At 42.1% G+C, this 23,321-nt stretch overlaps 1 protein-coding gene across 14 annotated transcripts in view; it reads right to left on the reverse strand.

The window, feature by feature from the left end:
* Window positions 1–4,272: 4,272 nt before the first annotated feature.
* Window positions 4,273–23,321, reverse strand: part of mtmr4 (myotubularin related protein 4) — a 196,294-nt gene continuing 177,245 nt past the window's right edge. For 13 of the 14 annotated variants that reach the window (XM_078548543.1, XM_078548538.1, XM_078548544.1 and 10 more), the window contains 2 exons: window positions 22,432–22,520; window positions 15,015–17,005 (listed from right to left, as the gene is read on the reverse strand). In XM_078548543.1, the coding sequence (XP_078404669.1) occupies window positions 16,828–17,005; window positions 22,432–22,520 (267 nt within the window). In that variant the 3' untranslated portion in view covers window positions 15,015–16,827. Of the gene's footprint in view, window positions 4,404–15,014; window positions 17,006–22,431; window positions 22,521–23,321 lie in introns of those variants that run through there. The other variant, XR_013577531.1, reaches the window with a different exon arrangement.

Consider the following 23,321-nt stretch of genomic DNA (forward strand, 5'->3'; position numbering starts at 1 on the left):
AAACTGTTATGAACTTTAAAATACTTATAACACTTCTGTCAAAGTTCACAAGCTTTTAAATACTGAGATAGAGGGAGAGGGGGAGAGAGACAAAGAGGGAGGGAGACCGATACATAGACAGACACGGGAAAGTTCTGTGACAATTCTCTCTGGCCCCAGGCTTTGCGAAACCTCCTGTCTCCTGGGGTCAGTCCCTTGGGTATTAATGCCATCCTGCTCCACTTCCTCACCCACCAGCTTCCTAGTAATGCAGAGGTCAGAAAGGGCACTTGATAGGATGGGAAAAAGCACAGCAACACCACCTGAGGGGGATAGGGAGGTGGGGGTAAGAAAAACAGGAGCTGAGGGGAGGAGATGGGGAAACCAGGCCTTAATTATTATTTGGGATCCTCTTTCATTCATGGTTGTGAACCATGAAGGATTGCGAGCCTGAGGTTATGGCTAGGCATTTGCAATAATTGTTAACTGGTCCAAACAATAATTATTGTTTAACAGTCACAAAATAGCCCAGAGTAACAATGGTGTTTTTCTTTGAAATATGAATAAAATTGATGTAATGACATAATTCTACCAATACTTTTAAAATTTAGTTTAACGCACTATTTCTATCCCAATGAATGCATTTTGATTACTTTATTCAACTACTGAAGGAAATTAGTAGCCTCTTGTTGAGCTATTTAATTAATGGAACAGGAAAAACACAATGTCATGGATGGTAGCAGATTACTGGCTCATTAAAGGTAGCCTCTCTAATACTCTAATCTTTTATATACCGTACAACTGTGATTTGAATATTGCTGATATTTTCATCTCTACTACCCTGCCTAACAATCACCCTTAGAATAAACAAGGCCATCCAAATATAACTGCTTTAAATTTACTTTTCACTAATTTAGTCCTTTGCTGACTTACTCCTGTGATTATTGGCCTTAACTCTTTGCACGTAAAAATCTGTGCAAGTTGTGGGAAAACAGACAAAATTCTCCCACTACTGGTGCCTGTCGCTTTAAGCATAAGAACGGCAGGACCATCAGCATGGACTCCTCCAGAGTCCACTAAGGTGGACGGAAACTTCTGAGCTTTGTTATAAATGAGATTGTAGGAAGTTGCAGATCTGTTGCAATCCTCAACACCTCAGCATTTGCCGCCATTGGGAAAGGAAAATTGGAGCCTTCATTTGCTGACTTCAGATTGCCAGTTGCTGGCTTTCAGAGTATGCTGCCACCTACTGTTTACAAGGGGGAAATTAGATGAATTCCAAATTTGGAAACAACAGAGGAACATGATTTAAGGTAGGAAAAAGATGATGGAGCAAAGAGAATGGGTCAAATTTACTGAAGCATGGCTTGGTCAAACAAGAGGGTTGTCCTACGATGAAAGGCTGAGTAAATTGAGTCTATATTTTCTGGTGTTTATAAAAATGAGATGTGACCTCATTGAAGCCCACAAGATTCTGAAGGTGCTTTACAGGGTAAATACTGAGATTGTTTGCCCTGGCTATAGAATCTAGAACACAGGAGCACTGTCTAAGGATAAGGGCTCGATCATTTAGGACTGAACTGAATGGATTCACTCAAAGGATTGTGAAACTTTGATACTGTCTATCCCAGAGGGTTGTGGATGCTCCATCACTGAATACATTGAAAGCTGTGGCAGATAGATTTTTGGTGTCTCAGGGAATCAAGCGATATGGGGAGCAGCTAATGTGGAGTTGAAGCTGAAGATCAGTCATGATCATACTGAATAGTGGAACAGGCTCAACAAGGCACGTAGTCCAATCTCTTATATTTTTATGCCCCTGTCAGTCTTCAGTCCAAAAACAATTTGTCCACAAAACTGCTGAAAGCGTGAGCTTAATGGTGCAGCTAGGAAAACAGAGCATCTGGGATGAGAGTGAACAGGTCAATCATCAAGGTAACTTTTTAACCATTGAAATTTAGGGATTGGCAAATAAACACAAGGATGACTGAGGACAGTGAATTCAATGCCAAATCAGGGATTTTTGGTGCCAGAGGTTAACTGGCAATATTGAACACTTGTTTTTAAAAGGGCACTTTTTTTTGAATTCTATCTCCTGATGCTGACTTGAAGCCAAATGTGTACGTGTGCACTCAGGCCCTGTCCCACTGGCCAGGTTGCTGCTGCTGGATCACTGGTTGTGATCCAGGGGGCTACCGGCACTAGGAGCTTATGGCTGGCGCTGGGCCACCAGTTCTGCTGGGAGATTCAGTGCCAACTCAACACAAAAAGGAGGGGGCTGGGGATTGGGGCCTGATGGGGCAGGCGCGGGGGTGTCTGGCTGCCATTCCCTCCCTCGATCTGTCTGGAAGCAGCTGCTCTGGGTTCAGTGTGGGTGGTCCTGGGGGTCAGGGCGTTTGAGCTGCAGGTCACTGTGTCGCCCAGGCCTGGGTTCCCATCTGAGCTGCTGCTTTCCAGCCTACCTGCATTGAGATTCCAGGCATGATTTAAAAGCTATACTGGTGATTAAACATAGTAAATGCAATGGGGATGTAAAAAGACTTTCATTGGAGATCAAGCATAGCATATATATAGTATGTAATATATTAAGGTACATGCCATATCATTAATAGGCACTGCAACTGCAGAGGGTGCACTTCCTGCCCATGCGTAGATTTAATAGGATGACACCAAGAAATCAGTGGCTTCAGTTATGTGGAGAGTCTGGAGAAATTGGGATTATTCTCCTTGGAACAGAGGAAGTTAAGGGAGATTTAATAGGGGTGTTCAAAATGATGGCTTTTGATAGCTTAAGGCGGCGAAACATTTTCTACTGTTGAGGGGGCAGGGTGTCACAGATTGAAGATAATTGGCAAAGGGGAGAGGAGTGGGGCTGTTTTTACACAGCAAGGAGGAAGTTGGGTATACACTTGAAAAGTAATAAATTGCAAAGCTATGAAGAGAAAGGGAGCGGGACTAACTGGATAGTTCTTTCAAAGAATCCAGCAAAAGCACAATAGCCAAATCACAGAATCTTGGCAGTGCAGCAGGCCATTCAGCCCATTGAGTCTGCACTGGCTCTCTGAAAGAACATTCTACCTAGTCCCACTCCCCTGCCTTATCCATATAAACTTGCACATTTTCTTTTCAGATAGCAATACAATTCCCTTTTGAATACCTCGATCGAACCTGCCTCCACCACCCTCTCAGGAAGTTCGTTCCAGACTCCAAATGGTCACCTTCTGTTCTGTATGATTCTATGTTGTGAGGAAGCACTGTCATTTTTCACCTCCAAATTCTGAAATTTGTGCAAGATTGATGTTAGCTCTGTCCTACCCCCTATAAGCTTCTCCCTAGAGAAAATAATGTTATATGTTTTGGAGCAGATCTCTTTCACAACAGTCCTGCTGCAGCACAATAGGCAGAAACATGACACCACCTCAATTAGCTTTAGTTAGCGCCTTTTTTAAAGCTTCCATTCCCCATAGCAACCTCAACCAGAGTTTAACTTCTTAGAAGTGATGTCTGATTCAATCAAAAGAGTGTCTATAGCAAATGAAATGAGTGTGAGATGAACTATGTACTTTGCCAAAGCTTGTATATGTGAGATACCTCTTTAAATTCAAAATAGAGGGTTAATTGGATTTCTTGGGTATGACATCATTTAGACTTTAACCTCAGAAGTGATGTTGCCATGGGGAATGAAAGCTTAAAAAAAGGGGCTAACTATAGCTAATTGGGGTGATGTCATGTGCTGCAGCAGGATAGTTGCAGAGCTAAGAATTCATGTGAGAAGCAAGCAAGCTCTCTACACAAAGGTCAATTTTCTGTTTGGCAGTAAAAATAAAATCCAGAAGCTTTTGGGGAAGCAATGTATGAGCGAGCTAAAAGGTACTGAATTCTAAAAGCAGTGTGAATTGCAGGCATACTGAAGAGCCAACAGTTTGTATTAGGGGACCAGACTTTGAACTGGGTGTTGTTGGTTGGTAAGTTGAAAAGGAACTCTGGAAAGCTGCGCCATCAACACTGAGTTGAGATAAGGATCACCGACATATGCCTCACTTGATAGAATATGGCCGTCGGCGTACACGACTCAAGAGTCACATCGCTTGAATGGGAAAGTGAGAGATCCTACATACCAGAGGCCAAATTAGAGAATGTTGAAATTGCACATGCTGCCACATCTGTGTAGGAAGTAATTATTTGTAGTTTTGTAAGGTGTATCTTTGTTGTATCGACTATTTAAAGTGAAATTCATCATATCAAGTGCAATACCATTGGTCTGTTAATACATATTTAATTTTATGTTGATTTTGGGTTTGACTGTTACAGTAAAAGGTTTAAAAAGTGAAATTGTGTCCACCGATTCCTTTCATCAGTGGTTGCTTGGTGATTCCATTCTTTTCAGGTTATTGGTCTCTAAGGGGATTGTAACAGCATGAACCCTGCAAAACAAAAACAGGAAGGCACAGGAGTTTCAGAAAATAATTCCAAAGTGCAGATGACAATACTTGGAGGAACTGCCACTAATAGTGAAGGATGGGGAGAAGCTAAAACACAGTGGTCCAGAATCAGCAGTGCAGTGGTTGGGGGTGGAGATTTGGAGGCTGCAAATATAGAGTGGACTAAGAACATAGATGGATTTCTAAAAAAAGGGATCAAGGTTTGGAATTTGTGCTCAAATGGATGGGGAACCAATAAAAGAAAAAAAAACAGACTTGCATTTATATAGCGCTTTTCAAAACCACTAGTCGTCTCAAAGTGCTTTACAGCAAAGAGGCACTTTCTGAAGTGTAGTCACTGTTGTAATGTAGGAAACACAGCAGTCAACTTGAGCACAGCAAATTCCTACAATCAACAATGTGATAATGACCAGATGATTTTTTTTTGATGTTGAGGGATAAATTGGTCAGGATACTAGGGATAAATCCCCTGCTCTTCTTCAAAATAGTGCCAAAGGATCTTTTACATCCAGCTAAGGAGGCAGATGGGACCTTGGTTTAACATTTCATCCAAAAGACAGCACCTCTGAAAGCACAGTACTCCCTCAGTACTGCGCTGGAGTGTCAGCTTTGATTTCTATGCTCAAGCCTTGGAGTGGGACTAGAACTTAGAACCCTGTGATTCAGAGGCAAAAGTGCCACCAATTGAGCCACAGCTGAAGTTTGGAGAGGACTGGCCAGATGAGTATTTAGTATGGTATAGGAATCAGCATTACTTTTGGTACACTGAATCTCAACAATCAAACAAAACAAATAGATTGTCCACCTGAGCACCTGCAAAAGCAGATGGACTTGGAGAAGGTGCAAAGCTTCCGGTGAGAAGCAAACAGATTTTTTCATTTTTGACAATATTTTTGGAAATTCTGATTCCTTCACAACTTGGTTTCAAGGGCGATAGCAAAGAAGCAAAGGACCCCATGTTTCCAGATAATTACAAAGAGGTAGTATGTAGATAAAATGTAGGAGTACCAAGTACGTAGTATGCTGGAGAAGAGTGTGGGGGCATGGAAACAAAAGATGTGCTGACTGTCCTGGGGCAGCTGGTAAGAGAAACATAAGAGGCAGTATTACAGAGGTGAATCACAGTGGAGAAGGAAGCAGAAAACAGCCAATCAAATAAAAATTAGCAGGGAGGTTGGGAATAATGAGGAGAGGTAACTTTCCAGTCACACACGATAGACTTGATCCAAGTCATCAATTGTGTCTTGGTGGGAGGGCAACCAAACTGGATTGATTGAAACAGGAGAAAATGAATGCAGAGTTGAGCAACAAATATGTTTCTCTGGGTCTTGGAGAGAAAGGAGATTTAAGAGATGAGGTGATAGTTGCAGACAATATAAAGGCACAAGCGAGTGATGCATTACTCTCCACTTGAATCGATGAGTGCAGCTCCAACAACACTCAAGAAGTTCGACATCATCCACGCAAAACAGCCTACTTGATTTGCACCCCATTCACCACCTTAAATATTTGCTCCCTCCACCACCTCACAGTGGAAGCAGTGTACAAGATGATTGCAGCAACTCATCAAGGATCCTTCGACAGCACTTTCCAAATCCACAACATCTACCACTAGAAGGACAAGGGCAGCAGACACATGAGAACACCACCGCTGGCAAGTTCCTCTCCAAGCCACACACCATCCTGACTTGGAATTTATATTGCCATTCCTTCACTGCTGTGGTATCAAAATCCTGGAACTTCCTCCCTAACAGCACTGACTGCACCTACACCACATAAACTGCAGCAGTTCGAGGTGGCGGCTCACCACCACCTTCCCGAGCAACTAGGGATGGGCAACAAATGTTAGCACTCACATCCGATGGAATAATGCAAAAAAGACAGTGTAGGTTATTAAAGATGGAAACAAACAGCAGTTCTGAAGGCATAAGTAACTTGTGAAATAAGCACTTATGAGAAAAAAAAGTTGATTAGGAGCTCGTCAAATCAAGGGAGTCACTGGAAATTCTGATTAGGGCTGGAGATAAGATAGAGGATGAATATTTTGCAGTTGGTTCTGGGTATAAAAAGACCCAGAAGGTAGGACAGTGGACAAAACCATTCTTGCAAATGCCAAATATTAGACATGAAGAAATTCAGATGTTTCTTAGTAAGTGTCAAGGTGAGGATGACAATGCAACACAAACAGTTTGGGGTGTCCTTACCTTCCACATGTTCCTTGAATAATAGGACATTGCATTGGATAGCCAGGCTGTTTGGGTGCCTTTTATGTTCAAGCCTGCAGCCTTCAGTTTAGCAGTTTTGAAAATAGATGATGTATTTGGCGAAAGCAGGAAATGGACACTGTGAAGCTACCCAGCAGGGGCAAGTGGATCAAAAATGAAGGCAGGTGCTCAGAATGTTAATGAAGGTGGTTATGTTTTGGCCAATGAAAATTAGGAGTAAATTGGGAGTCAGAATGCTTCTGAGGCAGCTGGAGACAGTTTTTCCCAGAGTGGAAGGCCCTTTGGCTGGGATGTTACTCAAATTCACACTTGGAATTTAACATTGCCTAATTTGAATAGTCTGATAATTCCATTTTCCTTAGCACTAAACTTCCACTTTGCAGTGTCATTTACATTGAATTATCCAATAATTTGGGTAAAGCAATCTTTTCATGCCAAAAGAAACTCTTTCAATTCCCCGGAGTGGACTAAAGTGAGAGTGTGTGGCAAATGATGTTTGACTTGTACAAATCATGTCAATTGAGAATTGAAAGGCTCTTTAGGCCAAATGAATAAGTTATATCCCTTCAACTTTGTTGAAATGGAAGAACCAGTAGGAAAATAACCTTGAGAACTCTAACATCACAACTTGTTGTACATTGGAAAACCACTATTCAAGCACTGATCCTTTGAAAATTTGGGTGATTGAAGAGTCACTATTGCTGAGGTCAAGAGCATTTTTTGAAGCATAATCCTTGCAGCACTGAAGAAATTTCACAGCAGCTGAACATTGTTTTCAAACAGGTCCCTTGTATCCCTGGTCCATCAGGTTTGTTGTATTATGAACAAATGCCAAGAATTAGGCAAGATTTCAAAATTCTAATGTATTGAAATACTGGACAGCTCTTATTTAACCATTGTCATAATGGTATGACATGTGCATGTGTGCCATGAATCTTTAATTTGATTGGCTGGTCAAGTATCTATTGAGCTGCTTTAAAAGGGATTTGTGAAGCAAGCAAAGACATTGACTTAAGATGGTTGCCACAGGTCACCCGATGTTGGTATTACAAGTTGGCCAGTTTCTGGAAGGTTCCAATGTGGATTACAATTAAGACATACCAAGGCCACATCCAATGGAATTTCACACCTGCTGATGTCAAGAATTACAAGAAACTGTACTGGCCCTCACCATTTGCATTTCTATAAAGCTACTTTTCAAGCAGAGACAGAAAATCCACTGGCACAATTACTATATAGTGTTCTTCCTACCTCATCAAGATGGGGAATGGATCATTCAGGGGTTAACGGCTGGGACAATAAAGAAACTAATCACCTAGGCCATAACAATATTCAAAGTCTGTTGACATGAGCTAATCAATTATCTTCTAAAATTATTGTGGGAAGAGAGGTCATGTGACCAGAATAACCATTCTGAAATGCTCTTTAATATAACACACAAGCTGTTAAAAACAAGAGTCTGGAAGAAATCTGTCAATGGAACAGTAACACCATCTCTCTCTCCTCCCTCTCAAGTTCAAGGCTCCATCTCAGATACATTTTTGGAAGCCACCACAGAGATAGAGAAATTACATTGAAAGAATACGTCTTAAAAGAGAACGCTTCCAGAAACTGCAGTTTATATCAGCCTCAACGCCACTGGAATTTCAAGGAAATTATGGAAAAATCTTGCCTTGGCATGAATACCAGCAAAAGACTCAAACAGCGAGCTCTCTATTTTTTGCCTATTATCAGGAAATTTTAATTTGGCCCATGAGTTACCTCCTACTATACAGCTTGTAATTTTGCATGCTTGTTCATGCGTGCGTGTGTGTTGCGAAGGTCAGGGCATGGGTTTACCATTTTAAATATCCTTATATCTTTACCTGGCTCAATAAAAACTAACCCCTTTTGTTTAAAGCTAAGAAAGCCGGTCAGACTGGTTTCTTTGCAATCAGCATGTAAATGGTTAAGCACAGACATTGAATTAATACCTTCATCTGTATAAATTACAAAAAACTATTATAATCAAATGAAGAGTGGGAAAGAAAGTAAGTTCTGACACGTGTCCACCCCGGTCGCAACACTAAACTCCACAATGCTTACGTTTATTGAAGGACTCTTCTGGCACAATTAGTGATTGAGCAGCTTTTATTGCTGCATGAGTCCTGTTTCCTTGGTTTTCTTGAAAAGCATGTGCTTTGATGAACATTGGAACAATGACTACTTGACCAAGACCATTTTACCTTATGTTAGTCATTGTTTCACATTTTCTTTTACAACCACAGCACATTCCAGTGTTTTGCAGCTAATCAAGTACTTTTAAAGTGGAGTCACTGTTGTAATACAGGAGACGCAGCAGCCAATTTGTGCACAGCAAGCTCCCACAAACAACAATGTGATAAGAAATCAGAACACTTATTTTTATAATATCAATTGAGGGAGAAATATTGGCCAGTGCTCCTCTTTGAAATGGTGCCAGGGGATCTTTCTATCCACCTCAGAGGGCAAATGGGGCTTCTGTTTAATGTCTCATCTGGAAAGACAGCACCTCTGGCATTGCAGCACACCCTCAGCACTGCACTGGAGTTTCAGCCTTGATTTTTGAACTCAAGTCCTGAAGTGGAACTTGAACTCACAACCTTCTGACTTAAACAGAGTGCAACCAACGAGTCACAGCTAACACCTTAGGGAACTGTAGTGTTCTGCAGACTGAGGTGTATGTATTATCTGAGAGAGAGTCAATCCAATTTAAGATTAGGAGCATTATCAAGTTTCAGATTTGTCAGATCGTCAATGGAAAAATAATTCTGAGGAGCAATTTCTGTCAAAAAATAAATCTGCCTAAATTCAGTTTATGTGCTACAATCCAATTAGAAAAGATATGCGCTCCCTGCGACTTCATAAGGACAAATTGCTCTAGATTTGAGCCCCTTTCCAGAAATATTGCAAGCACCATGTGCATATAGGACACTCCCAAGTCCTTCAGATACTCCAAGGATAACACTAAGACTGAGAAGTTAAAAAGTTTCTATACCAAAGAACTCATTTCGCTATTTTTCTATTTGTGCCAATCCTTTCTTTATTTCCTATTGACTGGCCCTATGAAGTTTGATGGCAGGATGTGAGGCTGATTTTATTTTCTCTGCGTACACAACAGCCGATTCTTTGGAAGAGCCTAACTCAAACAGTGAAACTGGTTCTTTACACCCTGTTACACTCTCACTGTTACTAAATATAACAATTTACAACAATTACCAATTTAATTGTTATTCACATGATTCGGGTTTTTAAAAAAATGAAAATCCCCAATAAAGGTTAAAAGGGCACTGCACAAAACTTAGACATTCAGCTGTAGTTTTGAAAGAAGCACATTCAAATTAAGGATTGAAAAAAATAGAAGACAAATTTGAACCTGTAGATGGCTCACAATTGATAATCAATAGGTGCAACAACCAGTGATAAACTATAATACACTAGAGACAGGGCATCTCCTATATGAGCTCTCCCACTCCATCCTACAGATCACTTTTAAATTACGCATGCCCACTATGATGAATATCTAGTTCATGGCTCATGTTAATACTTTAGAGGTAATATTTAGTTCTGGGAAGATTGTTGTTGTGAAAGTAAAGTAACCAAAATGCTGGGCTGAAGAGGTTGCCAGAACACCTAAGAGAGAATAGCAGTTCAGGAGGTTACCCAGGTTTGTTTAATACAGTCAGAATAGAAGAAATGCAGCCATAATACAGCAAATGAGCTTACTTAGCTGGAGAATTGGAGACATAATGTCTGCAATGCTTGCAAAGAAGTGCCATCCAGAGAGAGGTTTTGTTTGGGGAGTTAGAGCTAAATTAATGTGAAAGCATTCAGTGAACCCTGAAAGGCAATGTTGTCATGGAAGTGAGTGTAGCTCAAGAAAGTCCTCTGATTTCAATTTGCCTGTATTTCCAGGGGGGGCACAGTTTGTGTTCTCATGTGGTTTGCAGCTCAGAGAAGCCCCGGGAGCTGTTAGCAGGTTCCAGGCAGTTAGGGTTCAGAGAATTCCTGGCCAGCTAAGGTGTCCGAAGGTTACTGGTTTCGTGTCAGGCAGTTAGGGCTCAGAAGAAGCATTGGGAACCATTTATAGCTTGGTGCAACCGGGAGGCTGGAGTTCCCAGGGTAGTTCCAACTTAGTGAAGATAACAGTTAGTGAAAGAGTTGAAAGTGTGCTGGTAAATAGAGGTGGGAGGCAAGCTTTGTGAATCCTGAGGAAGGCAGTCTCAGAAGAGGTTGAACCATTGGGAGGTGAAAGTCACTGAAGCAGCCCGTCAGAACGGCTTTTGAGGGAATTCAGAGGCTAAATCTTTGAAAGTGAAAGGCTGAAATCCCTCATAAGGGGGACAAAATTTTAATGAGATTTTGTGATTCTCACTGGTCACTGACGGTCGGGTGGGTTGCTGAGAAATCCATGGAATCTGTCTTGGTTATTTCTGTCATTTAATATGCAGTGTGGTGTGTTTGACCACAGTTAGCCTGTTAATTCAGATTTACCTCATGTTAATTCTGATTGTAAGGGTAAGATATAGTAAATTGTTTTATTTTCCTGACTTTTCATAGTAAAGTTTATTTAGTTTATTAAAACCATGGAAACTTGTTGCTTTATTCTCCTAGTGGGTAACTGGGATTTCAAACTTTGTCTACTTTAAACAAAAAGTTACTTGTCCCTAACTGAATCATCATACCACTCATTTCAGTACAGCTTAAATTCCATTGCTAAGTCATATTATAGCTTGCTACAGTCACATCCACTTAACACACAGCAAAATAAAGACTCCAATGGCACCATCCTAGCACTACCAGTAGAGATGGTACCGAAGGAACTAAATTACAGCATTTGCAGAATAAATAACAACTTAATCTCGTTTTAGATTTTACTGTGGTATATAGCAACAGTGGGCAGCTAGTCAGGCCTTCAAACCTCTTCTACCATTCTCTTAGATCATGTCTGATGTATGCTTTAACTTCATTAACTTGCTTTTTCTCCATATTCCCCAATACCCTTAACTAACAAAAATCCATCGACTCCTGTCTTAAAAATTTCAATTGACCCAGCATCCATAGTTTTTGGGAGTGGAGAGGACAGTTTCAAATTTCCACAACAGTTTAGGTGATACAATGCTTACTGCTTTCACTCCTAGATGGGCTAGCTCTAATTTTAAGATTATGCCCTCCACTAGATCCCCCGACCAGAGAAAATAGTTTATCTGCATCTATCATGTTGAATCCCTGCTTTGAAGTTCAATAACAATGACATTCAGATCCTTTGCCCTGATCAATGTCTTTAAGTGTCACCGAAACTTACCGCCTTAGGTTTTGCTGTAGTGTTGGGATCATTCTTGGGTCGGAAACCTGAATGAGATAATAGCAGGCCTTTTGGTTTTCCTTCCCCGAGGCAACCAATTAAAAGCCCGCAACTGGGCTTCCTGATCAATTGGGAAGAGTGGGTGGGAGACACAGCCATTTTATCAGGAGTGATTTCTGCCGAAAGAGAACACAGCATTTTCCAGGGAAGCTCATCAGTAATTATTTTTATGCTACAGCACCCAAAGGAATAGAGTGGAGACATGGAAAAATTGCTCCCCAGTGCTCCCACTCATACTCGGAGGTCCAGCTGAGGGATTTGAGGGACTACAGTGAGGTGAGCTTGCCTAAGGATGGGAGGAAGAGGTCAGCCTCTCCAAAGCAGGCATGGATGGAACTGTCCGAGGAAGTGAGAAGCAACAGTGTGTCCCTCCAGTCTGGAGACTGTGTACTAAGGGAATCTAGTGGCAGGTCCCATGTTCTAACTTGAACAGCAAGCCTTAGATGAACACATCTCAACAGCTCCACTCTTTCCTCTCCCTCTAGGAACCTCACATTTTCACATCTGAGTGCACACCCTCAGTTTCTCACCTTCTCTCTCAACCATGCTTCAGAGTCACTCTACACAAACGGTTGCCCGCCACACACAAGAGCAAGGGTTCTCGACTTCACTTCCTACCCACGCTGGGAAAGACGAAGAAGGCAGCAGCATGTCGGAATACTGACCTAATGGCATTTTTTCAATTTTCCCAAGGAACTGCCCACCTCCTTCCCTTCCAAGCCTGCTATTACAGCCATTCAAATCTGCCTGCTTTCTCTCCTCACAGGAGAAGACAACACACAACTTGGGGAAGAAATAAAGTTCCATGGTTGGGAGAGATGGGGTGGGTGGGGGGTGGGCCCCAGCACCAGGCATCTTGTCAGTCACAGGTAGTGCATATCTCAGAATAACTGGCCTTCTGCCTGAAGACCCTCTGGTTGGGGTGGGAGGGGGGGGGAGAAATGCCCTCACCTCCTTCCAGTTGCATCTCGGCGGCCATCCCTTCCTGTGGAGGTTCATGCGGCTGAAAAGGCAGCTGGTGCTTCTGTTGGTGTTGTTCCTGCTGCAGCTGGAGCTTGTAGCAATAGTAGGCCCCTTGCCTTAGACCCTCAGCAGAGGTGAGCAATGGAGCTGCATAAGCTGTTCCCGTGCTGCTCTGAAAGCTGGCAGCAAGGAAGTGCAGCTGAATGAAGGTGAGTGAAGTGTTGGTCAGGTAAAGTGCTTCCCAAAGAGCTGGCAATCACCATTTATGCAGTAATGGCACTCTCTGATAGAGGAATCTTTGCACTGCAGTTTCTCAGCCTGGCCATGTCTGAAGAGTCGGAGAGGTCTACAGCACAGAAAAAGGCCCTTTGGCCCATCGAGTCTGCGCCGGTCAAACAAGTACTGAACTATTTTAATCCTATTTTCCAGCACTAGGCCCATAGCCTTGTATGCCATGGCATCACAACTGCACATCCAAATACTTCTTAAATGTTATGAGGGTTTCTGCCTCTACCACCCTTTCAGGCAGTGAGTTCTAGATTCCCACCACTCTCTGGGTGAAAAAATTCTTCCTCACATCCACTCTAAACCTCCTGCCCCTTACCTTAAATCTATGCCCCCTGGTTATTGATCCCTCCACCAAGGGGAAAAATTCCTTCCTGTCTACCCTATCTATGCCCCTCATAATTTTAAACACCTCAATTGTGCCCCCCTCAATCTCCTCTGCTCCAAGGAAAGTAACCCCAGTCTATCCAACTAAAACTCTCCAACCCAGGCAACATCCTGGTAAATCTCCTCTGCACTCTCTCTAGTGCAATCACATCCTTCCTATAATGCGGATTCCAGAACCGCACGCAATACTCTAGCTGTGGCCTAACCAGTGGTTTACACAGTTCCAGCATAACCTCCCTGCTCATATATTCTATGCCTCGGCTAATAAAGGCAAGTATCCCATATGCCTTCTTAACCACCTTATCTACCTGTCCTGCTACCTTAAGGGACCAGTGGACATGCACACCAACGTCCCTCTGATCCTTGGTACTTGCCAGGGTCCTACCATTCATCGTGTACTGTCGTGCCTTGTTTGTCCTGCCCAAGTGCATCATCTCACACTTATCTGGATTAAATTCCATTTGCCACTGATCAGCCCATCTGACCAGCCAGTCTACATCCTCCTGTAATCTAAGGCTATCCCCTCCTCACTATTTACCACCCCACCAATTTTCGTGTCATCCGCGAACTTACTGATCAACCCTCCTACATTCAAATCTAAATTGTTTATATATACCACAAAAAGCAAGGGACCCAACACCAATCCCTGTGGAACCCCACTGGACACAGGCATCCAGTCACAAAAACACCCCTCGACCATCACCCTCTGCTTCCCGCCACTCAGCCACTTCTGGATACAATTTGCCAAGCTTTTCAGTGCAAATGATCAAAGCCATCACAGCTTGTAAGCTACACTGAGGAAGTCCCTCCTGCTGCACTTTCACCTCCTCCAACCCGCTGGTTGGAGAGACAGCGTTGGACTGATCCCCTGTTGGGAATCTATACACAAGATCCCTCTTAATTGCCTGCTTAACAATTTTAATTGAATTCCTACCTCAGCCGCTGGGGTTTCCCAGCTTCACTCCCTAGCCACTCCTAGGAAAGATGGAAGAAAGCAGCAGCATGCCGGAATACTGGCCTGATGGTATTTTTTTCAATTTCCCAGCCCATGACCCACTCTCACTCCTTTGATCTCCAAACCTGCCTCCTCAGGCTTAGGAAATTCCCTCCTGAATCTCCAGAGTGTACAGGTGCCAACTACACTACACTACCAACCTCTAGGTTGGAAAATGTTAATCTCTTATTAAATACATTCTCAATAACAAGTATACTCATTTACTGTTACAAAACACAAGAGATGCTTTGCCAGTCAGTTTTGTTTTAGCCCTGTTACAAATTTTATGACTTGTAAAAGTCACTTGTATTGTATCACCTGTTAAAAGCCTGACAAATGAATAGAAAATGAAAGAATTAAATCTGCCACAGACTTTTATTATCAGCAGCAAGATTCCTTCCCAGCCAGCTTTAACCTGGGGCCTGTGAAATTCACTACATTTAATTTGGGAAATGGACAGAAATCAATACAGTCTGTTAGACAATTAGAAAGGAGACACTATTCAAAGTCTGTAAAATAAAAGTGAAAAAATTGTTGATCAGGAATTCCCTTGTCGATCCAGTGAAGGTTCCCAAAACTTATCCATTTCAATATAGGCTGAGTAAGGTGTTAATCACAAATCCTCGAACAATGGGTAGTGCTTCAAAGATGTGCTTTTAAAATCACATGTCTGTCAATTTCTAACTATAAGGAAGTAAACAATTTTACACACCTACAGATTACCCACACTTGCACAGTTCCATACACATCTTGTTGTGGCAGTCTTTGGTGCATCACGTGCAGACCACTATGACATTCTTCTCCAGCAAAAAGTAGCTCTAATGTCACCTCAGATCACAGCCAACATGCATAGCACTGTGATCGAAAAACTTCTCTGTGCCTTCCAGCAAGTGCACCATGAGGGAGAAAAGGAAAATGAGAAGGGAGACCCTTAAGGGAAAGACAATGAGAGCTAGAAGGAAAAGAGGCACAGATGAACAAGAAAACAGACTTATTTTCCTCTTAATTCAAATTCCTATAATCACATATCTTAACTGAATTGAGATGTACAGTTGGATCTACCCATTTATAATTTACATATAACCAGAGCTCTGATAGAAGTATCAATAATGAAGAAGTTGGGTTAAATATTTTCACCTAGATAGTAATCAATTGTAATTAATACCAGGAAAAGGCATTGAAGTAGACAGTGCAAATGGACGAGACAATTATATGAATGCTTGGAGAGACAAAAGATATGGTGAAAGGACTAATAAATAGTGTGGTTGGTCTATGAAAAAAGGGACAAGCTTTTTGGGCCTAATGGCTTTTTCCAGTTCGTAAAAAATCTATTTTGTAAGAGAAAAGGGGAAAAAAATTGCAAGTGCTAATAAACTGAAGAGGGACATCTTGTTAGGCTAATGGGAGTGATAATACTGTGGGATCCACCCACCCCCAGCAAAACCCCCCCCAAATATCTCACAGATTTCACATGTACATCCCCATTTTCCATCAACATTTAAAAAAAAATAAATGAAAACAGATTGGAGAAATGCCTCATTCAGAAGCATATTTTAGAATCAGAATATCATCGTCACACATCTCAGAGAAACTCAGAAATAAAATTTAGGCTGCCGGTGTCGTTTAAACAAGCAACTGCCACAGTCCCTCAAACATTCTCTTTGCAACCTTTAATACAGGTTGAAAAGCAGATAGAATTAAGAGGTTCTATAGCTTGCATTATACAACTAGATTTTACACAATTCTACCTCTATCACATTCTTTACTGAGGCACAGAAGCTGCTCACTCTTGTAATGGCTGGTCAAGCAATTGAGAAACAGGACACCACATAGTCTCCACTTTATATCTCAGAAGCTCTTTATACAGGAATTAGAATTTCTTTTCAAATCTAAGTAGCTCATCAGTTAGAGATGGATTTGTTTATTTTCTCATTTCATTAATATTTTGGTTATTTCCCTACTCTCTCCCCTCCCCCCCAACCCAAAGTTCATAGTGCACAGGTCAAGAGCTTGTTGTAGCAGCATTTTCATATAAGTACTTAAAATCTTCCAAACACCTATCCAGCTGGGGTTTGCATTTTTTCTGTGGAACCCAGCTAACCTTCAAGTGTCAAGTTTCCAGGATAATAGAAGCTTCACGGCACAAGTTGGGGAAGGCAGAGTGCCATTTTAACTAGATGCAGTAGCAATGGGCTTCTTCAGCTGCTGATTCATAATCTCCCTGGTGCGGCACGCTTGAACCTGATCGTAGCAGGAGTTACAGACCAGGACAGGGTCGTATAACTGTTGATCTGGAATGGGTAGCTTCAGGTGGCAGCAGTTGGCACAAAAAACATTCCCACAGTTCCTAGGAATAAACAAACAATGTTGATTCATTAATATGCTCACACTGAAGGAAAGGAGACCATTTGTGCTGCATTGTATACTCAAGTCTGAATTTCTGTCATCTCTTGAATGTGCAGACACCTGCTGGGAGAGTAAAAGCCTTTCAGTACCTCAACAAAATCATGATTCTTCAGATATAAAATGTTGGTAGAGGCTGAGCATGATATTGCTTTTACCAGTACAATACACATACTTTCAGTTTGGGTCACAGGGCCGCAATCAGAAGGTACAAAAACAGAAAATGCTGGAAAAACTCAGCAGGTCTAACAGCACCTGTGGAGAAAAAAACAGAGTTAACATTTCGAGTCCTTATGACTCTTCAGAGGTCTTTCTCTCCACAGATGCTGTTAGGCCTGCTGAGTTTTTCCAGCATTTTCTGTTTTTGTTTCAGATTTCCAGCATCCGCAGTATTTTGCTTTTGAATCAGAAGGAGGAATCTGGTTCATTTTTCCTTCTCTAACCCAATATATTAGTTTTATACAAAACTGACACCAGAATCAGAGGCAGAAGGAAAATTATTCAGAGTACTAACCAACAAAATACACAAGGTTAAATTCACATCCCTCAAAACACAGACAAAGCTTTTCTATAGCAGCAGTGATATTTGAACTGGATGGCAGGCCCAATGTGTTAATGAACTGTCATGCAATGAGGTTCAGTGATTGTTAATTGAAAGAACGTTGATTTATATATTGCTTCACCTGATCCTCAGGACATCCTCAAAGTACTTCACAGTCAAATAATTATTTGTTGAAATGTCATCACTTATGTCAACGGATTAAGTCAGGTTTTATGAACAATGGCATTAGAGACAGCATTAATGTTGAATAATGGTACTGGAGTGATTTTAGTATTGAGTGAGTTAAAGTGAGTTAGTGTTAATTAATGCTACTGAGGTTTATGCTGAGTTAATAGTACTGATGGGAGAGGTAAGGTTGACCAACACTACAGGTGGGGGGATTATGTTGATTTACGGCACTCGGGTGAGAGATCTTCATGGCCAATTATTTTCTTTTGCCAATCAGTCAGGTAGAGTAACGTGACTGGAGTGAGAATGAATGTTAATTATATTACTTTAGTGAGTGTTAGCGTTGAGTATTGTTTTTAGAGCGAAGCTTAGTACCAAGTAATGACATTGGAACGTGGGCTCGTGTTGACAATACTGAAATGAGAATTAGCACTTCTACTGCAGTTCATCTCCTGCTGAAACTCTTATCCTTGCCTTTGGTACCTCTAGACTTGACCATTCTAATGGACTCCTGGCCCCTTCCACATTCCACCATCCATAAACTTGAGGTCATCCAAAACTCTGTTGACCATACCTTTACTCGTGTCATGTCCTATTCATCTGCCGGGGTGACCAGGATCGGGGACATATTGGGTGGTGGAGGAGTGGGCTGGATGCTTCCACAGGAGTTGGCGCGACGTGCGTCCGGCTCGCGGCCGATACCATTCAAGACCATAGGACAGTAGTCATTTTGCACGGCACGGAGGAGTTTCCTGTACGGACTGCTGCTGCACACCCTTCACTTCCTTGCCCTTGCCTGCCGCCCGGACACGCCCTGGTGTGCCTTGTTGCCGTCCGGCGGCGGAGGTCCCCGTTAGGAGGCCCTCTACGGAGGTGTCCTCCCGCTTTCCATCGGGGACCTCGGGTGGAGAGTGCTGCATGCAGCAGTCCCCTATAATCGTAGAATGTGTCAGTTCACGGACTCTCAAGATACCTGCCCTTTTTGTGGTCTTGTGGAGTCCGTGGACCATATCTATATTAATTGTTGTAGGCTGCACTCCCTTTTCAGTTATTTAAAAAATCTTTTATTACTGCTTTGTTTGCACTTCAGCCCCACGCTCCTGATCTACAAAATATCCCTCATTTTGTTAATTTAGTTTATTAGGTTGGCTTTAAAAGAGCTATCACCTAAGCGCTCGCTGACCTACACTGGTTCCCAGTTAAGCAAATCCTTGGCCTTTCATGGCCATGCCCCTTCATATCTCCTCCAGCCCTACAACCCTCCATGATACCTGCATTCATCTAATTCTGGCCTCTTAATCAACACAGGTTTTAATTGCTCTACCACTGGTGGCTGCGCCTTCATCTGTTTAGGCCCTAAGCTTTAGAAATTCTTCTCTAAATCTCTCAGCTTTTCTTTCCTCCTTCAAGACACCCCTTAGGCTTTTGACCATCTGCCTAATGTTGCCTTATATAGCTTGGTATCTAATTTTGCTTCAAAATGCTCCTTGAAGTCCATTGGGACATTTTATTACACAAAAGGCTTTTGATAATTATCAGTTGTTGTTGAAGTCAAATCTCACTAAGTTCATTCTGCCCATTTACCCTAATCCTGTTTCATAAACAAGTCCTTGCTCTCCAGAACCTTTTTGTGGATGATGGACTGATATCATAGCTTTAGCAGAAACTTGACTCAAGGGTCAATACACAATGTCATTTAATGAAGCCTCCCTGCCTGACTACACTTCCCTTCCCTGCTCAAACTGTTGAGGCACTGGAGCCCTCATCAACAAATCACAACCTGGTCTCTCTGACTCCTTCTTCAAGCAACTTGCCTTCTTTCACCTCTGTTGCCTATCTTTTAAAATCCCCATAATCAACTGTGCCTGAACCCATCCCCTTATTTCTCACCGAGGTATCTTCATTTCTTTCTTCTTTCAGTCTCTGCATTGAATGGTTTCATCCTCAGTAATTTCAATCTCCAGTTTATTCCATTTTATCAATTTCTCCTCTGGTTTCATGAATCTCCTGACAGCCCTTATCCTTTCCTTCCACATAAATTCTTGCATCATAGCCACTCCTCTGGAGTCACCCCATTTTCAGTCCTTCAACCTTGGTATATAGGCTTCAACATATCTGGACCAGCCATATAAACACTGTGCCTACAAGAGCAGGTCAGAGGCTGGGAATTCTGTGGTGAGTAACTCACCTCCAAAGCCTATCCACCATCTACAAAGCACTAGTTAGGAGTGTGATGGAATACTCTCCACTTGCCTGGATTAGTGCAGCTCCAACAACACTCAAGAAGTTCGACACCATGCAGGACAAAGCAGCCTGCTTGATTGACACCCCATCTACCACTTTAAATATTCACTCCCTCCACAATCGACACACAATGGCAACAGTGTACACCATCTACAAGATGCACTGCAGCAATTAGCCAAGCCTCCTTCGACAGTACCTTCCAAACCGAAGACTTCTAGCACCGAGAAGGACAAGGGCAGTAACTAAAAGCAAACACCAACAGCTGCAAGTTCATCTCCAAGTCATACCTTGGCACTATAGTCGCATTTCCTTCACTGTCACTGGGTCAAAATCCTGGAAATCCCTTCCTAACAGCACTGTTGGTGTATCTACACCATACTGACCTGATCAGTCCAAAAAGCCAGCTCACCACTACCTTCTCGAAGGCAATTGGAGATGGGCAACAAATGCTCGCCTTGCCAGTGACACTGACATCCCATGAAAGAATTTTTTTAAAGCCTGGTGCACAACTGGTTTAGCCATCAGTGCCAGTGTAGCTGGACGACATCAATTGCTATTTGGACCTTACTCACCTATGTCTATTCCACAATCATGCTGAAATGCAAAATTAACTCCTGGGCTTCACTTCTTCAATACCAACCAACTCCTTAAAACCCTTTCCCCTGCACCCTCCTTCAAGAACAAGGATCTTATCAATTTTTGCCTAAAATTGACGATTTGTTCAGTTACTTTTGCTTGATCCTCCCATCCGTTTCTCACAGAGCCAAATCATTTCCAAGTTAATTCCATGTCCTAGACCAGAAGCCAAATCTTTGTCTTGTTTCTTTTTATTTCCCTCCAAATTGCTACTCAGCTTTCCGGCACCTTCGAGTTTTAATTTCTTCAACCTGTAATGACCCAGGTGCTTGGAAAAATAACTGTATTTTCTTCCGTGCGATGTCCCTTATGGAAAGTATAGAGTATTCTGAGAGAGGGTTAATTGATTTCCTGATTATTATGTTATTAGGTTCCAGGAAATGCCAATGTGACCTGAGGCTGCAATGGAATGAACAGTTAAGAAGCAAAGGATAAATTAGAAAGCTAATTGCAGTGGGGTTGGGTCAACCAGTGTTTTGTTTAATTCAGAGGTCACTGAGAATTCATGTAAATGGGAAGCAAGATTCTTTCTAAATGGAGCAGTTTTCTGTTTGGCAGTTTTTGAAAAGATCCTGGAGTTGAAGCAGGTCTCTTAGAATAGAGCAGAGACTGTGCTACTGTGTGTCATACAGTTGGAAAGAGCAGAGAGCTGAATACAAGGGCAACAGATTGTGGATTGGTCAAGACCCAGTTCCGCCATTTCAGTGTTACCAGGGCCCATCAGACTGTCTAAAGGGGTCAGGGTGGGAGTCTTTGGGAATTCTGTGCCATCAGGACTATTGTGACCCAAGTGAAAAGGGGTTTGTAGACATGTGCCTTGTTGGTGGAAACCATGTCCAGAGACATCAGATGGCATACAGCTGCTGGTGAATGCAACTCAAGAAAGTAATGCGAGTGTTTGTAACTATGTGAGGTGTATCTTTGTTGAATCGATTATTTATAAAGTGAAATTTCTCTTTGTTTGAAATATCCTTCACCTGTTAATTAATGTTTGAATTGTGTTGATTTAAATTGGTTTGTTATAGTAAAAGTTTTAAAAAGTGAAATCTTGTCCATCTTTCCGTTGGCTTCATGGGGATTCCTCTTTTAAAAGTTATCGACCTCATCGGAGATCATAACAAATCAACTATGCACCCCTGACACAGCCCTGAAGTAGCCCTAACCAAAGTCTCAAATGATATCCTGTGTAATTGTAGCCATAATGCACTATTCCTTCGCACCCTTTTCAACCACTCTGCAACCTTTGACAATCGACCACCAAACATTCCTCCAACTCCTCTCCAATGACTAGCTCAGTGGGACTGCCCTTGCTTCATTCCACTCTTACCTATTCAATGAAACCAAAACATCTACTGCAATGACTTCTCTTCCCACTTCCATTCCATTCCCTGAAAAGTCCCAATGCTTTATCCTTAGACACTCTCCTCTTTATCTACGCTCTATCCTTTGACATTGGCATCCTAAGAAATACAGGCAGCTTCCAACATTTATGTTAACAGTTCGTATCTCTACCTTACCACACCCTCGCATAACTTCTGCACTGCTTTTGTGTGAACTCCAGTTCTGGGTAAATGCAATTTCTTCCAGTTAAATAATGGGAGTACAGAATCCATCTTGATACCACCACTGCCACCTATTCCCCCCTCCTCACCCCAACACACAGAGAGAGATAGCGATGAGTAGCAAAACTGGAGTGAGGGTGTGTAACGAGTAACAGTTCTTGATGAGGCCAAGGGTACAGTATATTGCAGATTACTCACCTACAGTGGTGTCTCCTTTTGGCTAACCAGAATTCTGAGTCACAGTTAAAGCAGTGCGATGCCATGTGGTCGGGGACCCACCGTGTCACCTGCAATAAATTAACCAATTAGAGATCATCTGTTCTGGTGATGTATACACATCTCAACTACCCAAACGTCCAATAATCAGCATGCATATCTGCCACCTTTAAAATATACTAAACTTCAGATTTTAGAGAAGATTCTGTATTTTATTAGAATAGGTAATTGTGCTTATTAACAGAACACAAGATCTTTTAGTAACAGGGAAAGGCTAGCACTGAAAGAAAATTGCCTATTTTCTCAACATCTACCAATCTACACCCCGTACGAGGGTAGATGGTGGTGTAGTGGTGTTGCCACTGGACTAGTAAGTAATCCAGAGACCGAGGGTAATGCTCTGGGGACCTGGGATGCAGATGGTGAAATTTGAATCCAGTAAAAAAAAAAATCAGGAATTAGAAGTCTAATGATGACCATGTTGATCGTCATAAAAACCCATCTGGTTCACTAATGTCCTTTAGGGAATAAAATCTGCTGTCCTTGCCTGGTCTGGCCTACATGTAACTCCAGACCCACAGCAACTTGGTTGACTTTTCAATGCCCTCTGAAATGGCTTAGCAAGCCACTCAGTTCTCAAGGACAATTAGGGATAGGCAATATCCGCTGGCCTAATCAGCAATGCCCCCATCCCATGAACGCATAAAAAAACCCCTAAATCTCTTATCTCTTCACAAATGAAATCTAATAGTTTCTTGAACCCACTGATGTTTGTGTTTCAGTTGCCTTTCTTTATAACTTATGTCCACTTAGGCTCATTTCCTATTCCTAGCTCGCTTATTTTTAGATGTGCACCTGCATTTTACCTTTGA

Source organism: Cetorhinus maximus, chromosome 9, assembly GCF_964194155.1.
Source record: "Cetorhinus maximus chromosome 9, sCetMax3.hap1.1, whole genome shotgun sequence".
Classification (NCBI taxonomy): Eukaryota; Metazoa; Chordata; class Chondrichthyes; order Lamniformes; family Cetorhinidae; genus Cetorhinus; species Cetorhinus maximus.